Source organism: Arachis duranensis, chromosome 7 (genome assembly GCF_000817695.3).
Source record: "Arachis duranensis cultivar V14167 chromosome 7, aradu.V14167.gnm2.J7QH, whole genome shotgun sequence".
Lineage (NCBI taxonomy): Eukaryota > Viridiplantae > Streptophyta > Magnoliopsida > Fabales > Fabaceae > Arachis > Arachis duranensis.
The window spans coordinates 9,638,395-9,649,135 of record NC_029778.3 but is presented as its reverse complement, the minus strand read 5'-3'; the positions used below and the strand labels follow the sequence as shown (position 1 = coordinate 9,649,135).

Below are 10,741 nucleotides of genomic sequence, written 5' to 3'. Positions count from 1 at the left end.
TACAAAATGCTTTCTTTATAATATGCAATTATTTCCATGCAATAATACAATCTAAATACATTAAATGACAAATAACTACTAGTGGACTCATTAAGATTCAATATCCTAATTTATGGATAGCTTCATTCTTTCTTGAGCTTCTTAGTAATGATGGCAATATACTTGCTTCTTGAGATTCTTGGTCCATCAAAATTATTCGCTGCTTCCCACTTTCTGAGCGGAGGATGTCTACCTTACTATATCCGATCTACACTCAGACAACAAATAAGGCAATTATTTCAACTTGACTAGCATTGAAGAGTGGGTAAATTTGTTAGTATTCTTAAAAGGGTGGAAATAAATTTTACTCAGGTGGTCAAAGTTGATGTCAGAAAGAAATGTAATTGCACATATACAGCCATGCTATAGAAAAAATCTTATTTTGAGCATGATACCTTCAACTTTGCTATCTCTTGTTCTCGTTTTGCAAATGTTACAATGAACGCAGCTTCCTTTTTCTTTGCCTTTAAAAGCTGATAACAATAGATATATGTCAATGGTAATGATAATTGATAATTAATCAATGGATACTGAACTACATCAACAGAAAAAAAAGGGCAGATTATATTCTAAACCTGCTCTCTTAAAGACTCTTCTGAGGATTTCAGGGCCTGAAGATAATCAAGCAACATTTTGGGCTCTGGAAACAACAAACGTTAACTAATAGTTCACGGATAAATTTATAACAAAAAAATAAAGCAATTGTGTACAAAGAACTAAAACTTGAACAATTAAAATGCATATGTATATCACAATTAACATGCCAAACACAAGGAACAAACTAACCAGGAGTGGCACCAGCAGGTACACAAGGCTCATTTTGAATTGAAGAATGCCAACTTTGAATCTCAGATTTAGCAGCCTCAAGTTCATTCTGGAAAATTCACTGATCAAGTCAATAGTTATAAATGAAGCCTTGTCATTGATAACCAATCATGAATTCATCTCTTAAATTACATGAATTGTAACTAAAGTCCACTTTTAACATGACAACAGATAGTAAATAAATAAAATAGTAAAAAAAATAGAATAATAAATATTTAGACAATAATGTGTGCACAGGTATATTTCCCTGCAAAAAAAATGTAACAGGTAGCACATGTAGTCATCTTTTCTGTATCAGCTTATCATCAAAGAGTAAAGCTTTCTTCAATTGTAGCAAAGGCTAATTGCATACCAAACGTTTCTCCATATTGGCTCTTGATATAACATTCTGCATAAAATCAGAATCTGACTCTTTACCAGTCTGCTGAATATATGTAGCGTGAGCAGCTAAAACATCTCCTATTTATTCCTTAAACCTGGCATTGAAGAAATGGATTTCTGGTACACTCTTTTACAAATAGGAGTCATAATTCAAGGTAAATCAAAGCATACACTATAAATAATCCAACTGTGCAAATTTAATGAAAATTATTATTAGTGTAAACCTGTAACTAACAGAACAGGTCAACTGACGCAAACAACTCTAACATGATAGATTAGTTCAATTGCAAGAAAGAACAATAAGTCAATTAGTTGAATTGACCTGTGCACTGATTCAATCAACAGAGTAGCAAACACCTAAATTTTAACTAGAGAAACTGTTCCAATTTTTTAAATACTTCCTCACCTCTCCCTGGAATTAAGTTCATCACCTAAACATAATCTCAAGATAAAATAAAAAATTCATAGCACCAAAATGACAGCCAACAAATAACAGCAGCTAATTGTTTCACAGCATCTTTTACCCAAACCATTCAAGTAGCAAGCATGTTTTTTTTCAGCGTCATAGTTAACTAAATTATTTTGGTAACTCATAAGTGAAAATTTATATTCAAATAAGAGTAATAATAATGACATAGACATTATATTTAAGCATTTTGTTAAAATTAATTTTTATATGTTAAAATATGTATTTACAAGTAAATAGTAAAGTATATTTAGATCATTTTACCTGATATTTGGAACCATTCATCAAAAGTTTCAGCAGAGCTAAAAATTTCAGGCAGAAGAAAATTGAGAAGGGCCCAGAGTTCATAAAGATTGTTCTGCAATCACAAAATAAGAAACCACAGTAAATATCCAACTTGTTAGATGATGCATGTTACGAGGGAAAGTGAACTAGAATAAGAGTTTTAAAAGTTACACCAGTCTATGAACAGATAATGCTGCGGGGAGGTACAAAAAATAAACAAAAACACAAAACAGTAGTTCTACCAAGTTAACCCAACTTATGAGTACAAATGCATTGAAAATAAGCTTCTCTTAGCAAGCAACAAATTTCCTGCAAGAATTTATATACAAGACCTAGTTAACTCAAGATACATTAACTATCCTGTTTTCAAAAATCAGCAATTTGGAACAATAAATGAACCACACCACCTTTTGCATCTTCGCTCTCCAAAAGCTTTATAAGAAGGTTCCCACCAACTTGCAACACTCCAGTTTCCGCCAAAGTGGATGGATCATCACCGTCAGCATAAACTGAAAATGCAGCTCTTCTGCCAACAGCCAAATCCAATGCTCGCATCCCTAGCTCCACTGACAGAGCTGCATCTTTAGTTGTGATTCCAGAAACCAAAGGGCACATGTCCGAAAGTATAACAGAAAACCCTTTTTGCTGAAAAGTCAACAGCCAAAACTTGATTGTATTACATTTAGGAATGGTGATTGTTGAGCAAAACCACCACCAAAAATTCGGAACCCTAATTCCATAAAATGTTTGTTCAGCATTTTGCCACAACAAAGTCAGTCCATTTTCTTTTATTTGGTAAGTTTCAAGTAAGAGAGGGTATTTACTTACACACACATATATGAAGTGTAAAGAAAATTAAGAATAAGATTAGAAATTAAGTAGAGTAGGTACCCAAGTTCGGAGAGCTTTAAGTGAGCTTGAGTGTAATCAGCAAAGAATGCATCTTCATCCTGAATTGAGATGGATCAGCACACAAGTAGTGTTATATAATGATGGTATAAGAAATGCATATAAATGAAGTTTGTACACACTTTGGCATATTTCTCAACAAGAGGGCGGAAAACAGGATCCTCCAGCAATGCCTTGTCAGTTGGGAGCTGCAAAAGTCCCTCCCTTTCGCCCCCCACCAGTTCCCTATCATTTATCACCAATCAAGTTGTGTTATGGTACTCTATTGGACTACATGTTAGAGAATTAGGAATATGTCAAACTCACGTGAAGTATGAGTTGTCAAAAACCAGAGGATTGGAAGTCCAAGGACCCTCAAATCCAGAACGATCCTTGTGGCACCTACCCTGCATCCAATTCATGTTAGTTATTACATAAGAGAAATGGTTTTACACTATTTTTCTATCAGTCAAACTTACAAGGGTGTGAGCACCAGAAAGGGCAACAATATCTTGATCAGTGAGTCCCATTGTTTGCACAAACAACTCCCTCAAATGGTCATTACCCTTTGTTGCATCGGGCAAGCGACCCTCTGGAGGTGGGTCAGCCTTGTCCTAATCAAATTAAAGGAATAATGAGCAGAAAAAGTTGGTTAACAATTAATTAGAATAAGAGGAAGTACAGAAAGCCAATGGAATATCTGTATAATCTGTACACAAGGAGGGCCAGCTTTACCTGGGAACTAATATAATTCAGTGAACCCTGATGAACAAGCTGCAAAATACATAAGCCAACAACACAAAAACCAATACAGATAAATATTGAACTAAACCTTATTTACCAGAATAACAATTCTGAAACATAAAATAGAACTCTATAAGGGTTATGCAATTGAAATATTAACCTGAGTATTTTGACCCCACCAACTTGATCTCGTCTAACAGATCCATCGCCAGTTCTAGCAGATCCTGAGTATTCCTTCTGTATCAATCGAATCGAATCGATGTAACAGACGTAGTCAAGTCACCAAGAGAACCCCACTGCTCAGCCACCCTTTTATATATTATATTGGAAGTCTGAACCCTCTCCAACATACATATTATGCACTGTCATGCTCTGCAACATTCACAATCTCAATTACTATCAACATAATCTCATAATTAGCATATAATTAGAGACATGAAACCCTAACCTTGAGTAGAGGCGTTACAGATCCATCGTTAAAAGTGAAGATATCAGAAATTTAGAAGCAAATTTAGAAGCATAGTGTCAACAAGATCTTGAGCTGTAACACTGAATAACAAGCAAATGATTATCAAACAATGAAAGTTGTAAATAATTATCAAACAAATAGCTCAAATTGAATTACAAATTACTTGAACAAAGCAGAACAGAACAGATTCAACATTCGTCCAAGCAAACGATTCAAACGAAAGCTTCGATTGCAGAAAAAATTCATCAAAATCAGAGTAAATCCACAGATTCAAACGAAGCACAAAAGTAGAGTATGATAAACCTAAAACTGGCACAGAAAAATTGAGCCCTAAGGTTTATCACACAGAACAGAATCACAAAATCAGGATTTATATACCTGAAATTTGAGATGGTTACAAGAAGAACTGAGAGAGCGAGTTGAGATTAGATGGAAGAGGTGCCAGAGGGAGCAGATGCGATGAGAGCGTCGGCAGAGAGAGCTCTGCGATGAGAGCGGCGGCGGGGGGATCTCGTAGGACGCAAGGGATGACAGAGAGATTGTGCGATGCAAGCAGCGGCGGCAGCGGCAACGGCCACGGCGGAAGAAGCAGAAGTAGCAGCCACGGAGAGAAAAGTTACTCGTGCCAAGGAGAGAGGAAGAAGCTCGTGTTTGATCTATGAATGGAGCTCGAAACACAGTTTGAACGGGGGCTGCCACGGAGAGAGAAGAGGGTATAGGTTAGGTCTAAATTAAAATTTTCAGACAGAAAATTTTAAATTACAGACGGATTTTTCCGTCTGTAATAATTTAATAAAACGCGTGGTTTATCTACTTAATTACAGACGGAAAATCTGTCTGTAACTATTCCATGGAAAAAAAATTAATTTTTTCGATGGAATTATAGACGGATTCTCTTTTCCGTCTGTAATTTATGCTAATCTATTTTTTTTTTGTTTTCCGACAAAAAAATCCCTCTGAAATTCCGTCTGTATTTCAGTGGGATAAAATCCGTCAGAAATATCCGTCTGTAATAACTAATTTTCTAGTAGTGAGTTAAAGTGGGTCGAGCATCGTGTCAGTTAGTTAAACTATTTAAATGGGCGGGTTTTTCTTCTAAAATTAAGCTCGTTTAATTTTCAAGCTAAATGGGTTGAGTCCGATTAACTCAAAAAATTACGGGTTAAACGGACAGTTTATTTATTTTTTATACATTTTTTTTAAAATAGCACTTTTAGCCAATATTTCTCCAATCCGACCTATCAACTAAAAAAAAAAAACTGTTTGTTTAAGGTTTTTAAATTAAAAATAATTTTTTTGTCAAAATATTTTTTTTAAAAAAAGGTTAAATGCACTAGCCCGTTTAACCTATCGGACTGTTCATAAAACACCTAGGCTACAAAATTATGTCCCGTGAATAAAATAATTTTAAACGGGTTAGCCCATTTAACCAACGATCTTAAACGAGTTGAACTTAAATGGGTCGGATTAGCCCATTTAATAGTCCTAAATAGAATTAATAATTAAAACCTATTTTTCAGGGACAAAGTCAAGAATTATTCAAAGACAACAATGACACATGAATTTATGATATTGTTGTTAAAGTATAATTTTAAATTTCATAACCGTTGTAGGATCTATAAATTTAATTTTTTTAAACAAAATAAATAGTCAATTAAAATATTAATGAGTATATATACTTTGATAATATTAATGATTTTTTATTTTTAAACTATTAAATACTTTATTTCCTGAATTTTTTTGTTTTTATACTATTATTACACTTTTCAAATATATAAAATAGAAGATAAATATAAGCACAGAAATTGAGTACTGTACATCCAAAATGTGTAACACCTCAAAAAAATATACTCGAAATAAAATAAAAAAAATTCACCCAATGTACTTGAAATAAACGTATTCATTTTATGTCATCTATTTTTATTCAAATAATTTAAAATCATAAAATTTTAAATTTTAAATTTAGATTAGATTAAATAAAATGAGGATGTTTATTCTAGATACACGGTGCTGAAATTCATTTTGACTTTATCTCACGTGCACAATTCATTACATATCCCAGGTATATTTTTTAAAGTATTACATATTTTAGGTATATAGTGCCTGATTTCTATACTTATTTATTTTCTATCTTTCGTACTGTTATGTATAATAATAGTATAAAAATATAAATTTTTTATACGTTATATATTTTAATAAATAAAATATTTAAATAATTTAAAATAAAAAATATTAATATTAATTATAAGTTTATGTATCATTGTTAATTGAGCACGAACAAAATTTAGAGCCAATATTTTTAGTAAATAAAAAGAAAAAATACCGGTCACTTAATATGAGATGAAAAATTAAATAAATCATTGCAATGGTAACAATCCATAATCGATCTCAATAATCATCAATAAAATGGAAACATATAATGAAAAGATCATAACAAATATCCCAAATATATTAAATTATGCACAATGAAATAGCAAACATATAAAAAATATATGAGAAAGAAGAAATTCTACTATTTATTTCAAAACAAGGCATCAAGTGTTTTGAAAATCATTATGAGATCGACTAAAAACTAAAGAGTGAAATTATATTAATTCTTATAGTGATTAATAGCATAACCATAGATAACGAAAGAATTAGAAATATAACTTTGTCTTTTTTATTTCTTTTATTTTTGTTTCTTATATGTTCTATTTTATTATGTTGATTCAAAAAATAAAAGAACAATTTTTAAAGTTGAGCCTGGCTCCTTGGATACAACACGCCCGGCCTCGCTTGTGCATCAAACTGCGGTGATAGAGTCGTGCATTGTGTTCTATGTTTTATATGAATTTATCTAGGTGTCGTCTATGGTGTCTAGTTGTGTTTTGTGATTAGTGTGGTTATTCTAAGTTGATCTGTAATGATGCAATTCGTGGTGAATTGACTAATAAATTTGACTGCATGTGACTAATATTGAGACATAATAACTGTTAATTAAGAATGATAATTTTGAGTTGTATATTTAGTCTAAACAATCAATTAAACTTATGCAAAAATAAAAGAAAATATTTGTAGAATTTAAATTAATAGAAGAAGTTTTGATGAAAAAATAAATAAAAAATTAGATGAAAGAATAAAATGAAAAAATTGAAAATAAAAAAAGATTAGATTTGGATTTTTTAAATTTTAAATTTCACTTTAGAAAGTAAAGTATGATCTTTTACTATTTATTTTGTAGATAGGACTAAAAAAAATATGAAAAAAAAACTATTCAAAGATGAAAGATCATATTTTACCCTCTAAAATAAAAATTTAAAATTTAGAAGATCCATATTCAAAAATATCATCAATGAGAATTAAGCAACACAGAGATATCCCCTTGAAGGCTTGAACAGTGCCTTTTGTGTCCGATCGTCGTGGTCGGCGTAGCCAACCTTCTTCCGAACAGTTTAGACAAATAACTCATCAATCACAAACTATTAGCCAAAATCCAAACCTATTTTGACAAAAAAAAATTAACCCATTTGGACTAACAAAGATCCATCTTCCATGTCCCATAGAAAAAAAAGGAGGCACTTTTCTTCAACCTGAAAACAACTCAGAGCTCTAATCACATCACCTTCAACAATTATTCCCTTCTGCTTCGGATACTCAAACAGTCCGAAAAAACTCGATGACGCCAATCCTACAACACAGGAACTATCAAACGCCTTTCACAGACGGACCAGTGCCACATTCTTCCACTTCTTCAACCATTAACACACCGCTGAGTTTAAAATCAACTTCCACCTTCGACCATGGCTACAGTAAATAAGGCCACAACATTCGACACATAACCAACGTGGTCTTCCTCCATTTCGAGTTGATTTTGTCCAACGATGTCCGTTACTCATTTCGTCAATTTTCGGCGGAGGCCGACCACACCATTTCTTCTCCAAAGCCATTTCACAAATTGACATTCTTATCCTTTGGAACATCACTTATTTACAAAAATATCCTTGCAGTAAACAAAAAATAGTTACTGTGTTTAGACACTTAAATACAAGTTAAGGACACCAATGCATAATACACATGTCATCATTTTATTGGTTAGTCACCCGATAATCACCGCTAGCCACCACTACCGCGGCCACTAGAGTCGCAGTCATTTATCTATCTTCAACCAATTTATATTCAAATTTCTTCTAATAATTAATTTTTTAATAATTTCATTGTAGTCTGTTTTTCATATTAGCTATTGAGCTATCTTTTAACTAATCTAACTTTTTAGTTGAATTCTCTCTATTTTATTTTTCTCAAACATATTCGGTATATAGAAAAAAATTTACTATTTAAAAAGTAATAATAAAAAGTTAGCAACGATAGAATTTATTATTTTTTATATATTTTTATTTTATTTATTATGTTATTTTTTAATTCAATATACACTTTTATATAAAGAGAATAAATGCTTTAAAATGACAAGAAAAAAATAGTGATCAAGAAGATTATAGTAGTAAAAAAAGCCACGGAAGTTTTTACTTTATACATTAGAAGAATTTATTTTTGTTATTAATAATAAATTAGCTAAAAAAGAATAATTAAAAAATTCTAAATTGTATTCATTAAAAGTATATTTATTCAATGACCATAATTGATTTAAAATATATAGTTCAAAAATTTAGAATAATTTTTTTTTGTCAGATAAATTGGACAATTTTCGATTCTAAATATTAGAAATTCATTCAGAACAATACAAACTCATTCACATCATAAGCACACACGCAATATTAAAGATTCTATCTATTACTTGACATCAGATTATCAAAAATTGTGAAAATCAGATCGATCATTGAATCAATCATGTAACTGATTCAATAGTTTAATGGTTCAATCGAAGTTGAACCATAATTAAACCGATTTAATTAAATATACATTAAAATTATATAAAAATTCAATATATAATTTTAAATATATTAAATTTTCTTTGCTCCCCTTGGCACTGTTCTTCCAAAGGCTTCCGTTTTATTAAATTAATTGGTTAAGCTACATGTATAACTAAAATTTTCTGTTTTATTTTAATTAAAATTTCAAAACCAAATCAATAGATACTACATAGAAAAAAAAAACTGCATATCTAATTGAAACAAAATTCTCACGTTTCTACAATGACTTGAAATCCAAAAAGAACAAGAATATATAACTGATAATATCTCGAATTCAAATCTGACATGCTTGATCAGAACTAGTTAAAATATTAACACTCTATAACAGCATGAGTTTGAGAAATTTAAAAAAGTTGATGACTAAACTAATATAACAACCTCATTTATGATGTTTAAGTATTATGTTAATTTTTCAAAGTCTGATTCTGATTCTGAACCTTGGCAAGCTTGCTTATCTTCTCAGAGTAATTGATGCAGTACTGCATATGTTCCTTCAATTTTAGCCTGCACCATTCAAACAAAAACAACACAATTTACACAAATCACCCTTTATAATCAATTAGTCTCAATTCTCATAACAGTACAAAACACAAATTACCCAAACTCAGAAAATAACAAACATATATTAACAAAATTTATCACTAAACAAAATCAAAATGCATAAAAATAACAAACATAATATTTTACCAAGAAAAAACCAACATTAACATATATTTTTATTGTATGAAACGAATTTAACTCAGAAAATCATTTTGTGATTGCATCTTTCAAATTAGAAAATCAGAAACTAACAAAATTAACCATAAACAAAATTAACTCAAACAAGCAGCAGCAATTCAGAATATTAATTCCAGCAACTTAGAATCACAAAATCAGTATTATACTAACTCAGCAACTCAAAATAGTAAACCTAGCAACTCAGAATCACAGAATCAGTATTATTAAAAAAAGTTGAAAACAAGCAAAAATAAATTGAAGTACCGACAGCGAGGGAGAAAGGAAGTGACGGCAACGACGGAATTGTAAGTGACAGCGACGAAGAAGGGAAGTGAGCTCAAACAGAAAGAGCCAGAGAGAGAGCTCGAACAAGGAAGTGAGCTCGGACAGAGAGACCGTGAGCTCTGACAAATAATGATCAACGGACCCAGCAATCCTTCGCGACGGCGACGGCAGGAGCTTGACGCAAACCTTCGTATGATGGCCAGGAGAGGAAGAACGTCGAGAAGATGGCCAAGCGGACTTTTCCACTGGCGACGATGGCACCCACGGCGAGGAGAAGGGTTCGGCGACGAGTGTGAGTGATGGGTTTCGAATGGTGGCTAGTGGGTGATGGGCTGGTGGCTGTTGGAACTTTGAAGAGAAGAGAGGGAGTGAGGGGATCAGGGGACAGATTAGAGTTTTTTGAGTGAGAGGGGGAAGAAAGAGAACCGGGGGGTTTGGACTTCACGTTTCAACTTCAGCCATTTAAATTTTTCTTTTAAGCGTCAACACGACGCCGTTTTCATAAATTTTGAAAACCGATATTTTGAAAAATTCGTTTAATTTGGTCAATTCAACAATTAACCATCAATTCGACCGATTTTTTACACTGCGGTTTTGAAAATGGATCGAAATGGCTAAATGACTGATTTTCGATTAACCCAATTAAACTAACTAATCCAGTCCGATTTTTAAAATTTTGGTTAAGTCTCGAACTCGGATACACTTGTTACAACACATAGAAAATGACCATTAAAT

General features: G+C 32.0%; 1 protein-coding gene and 2 long non-coding RNA genes across 3 annotated transcripts; all 3 read right to left on the bottom strand.

Moving 5' to 3' along the window:
* Positions 1 to 337: 337 nt before the first annotated feature.
* On the bottom strand, positions 338 to 913 carry LOC110273920 (uncharacterized). The gene is made up of 3 exons (XR_008001248.1): positions 826 to 913; positions 615 to 679; positions 338 to 512 (listed from the first exon to the last, which is right to left on the bottom strand). It is a non-coding gene; the product is annotated as an uncharacterized LOC110273920 (long non-coding RNA).
* Positions 914 to 2,820: 1,907 nt separating this feature from the next.
* LOC107457615 (L-ascorbate peroxidase 2, cytosolic-like) lies at positions 2,821 to 3,498 on the bottom strand (the record flags this gene model as incomplete). Its single annotated transcript, XM_016075787.1, has 4 exons — positions 2,821 to 2,946; positions 3,028 to 3,130; positions 3,212 to 3,291; positions 3,364 to 3,498. Coding segments are annotated over 4 exons (444 nt in total), but the record flags the coding sequence as incomplete, so codon positions are not given.
* Positions 3,499 to 3,619: 121 nt separating this feature from the next.
* LOC107457617 (uncharacterized) lies at positions 3,620 to 4,781 on the bottom strand. The gene is made up of 4 exons (XR_001585852.3): positions 4,476 to 4,781; positions 4,077 to 4,177; positions 3,789 to 4,000; positions 3,620 to 3,658 (listed from the first exon to the last, which is right to left on the bottom strand). It is a non-coding gene; the product is annotated as an uncharacterized LOC107457617 (long non-coding RNA).
* Positions 4,782 to 10,741: the final 5,960 nt, after the last annotated feature.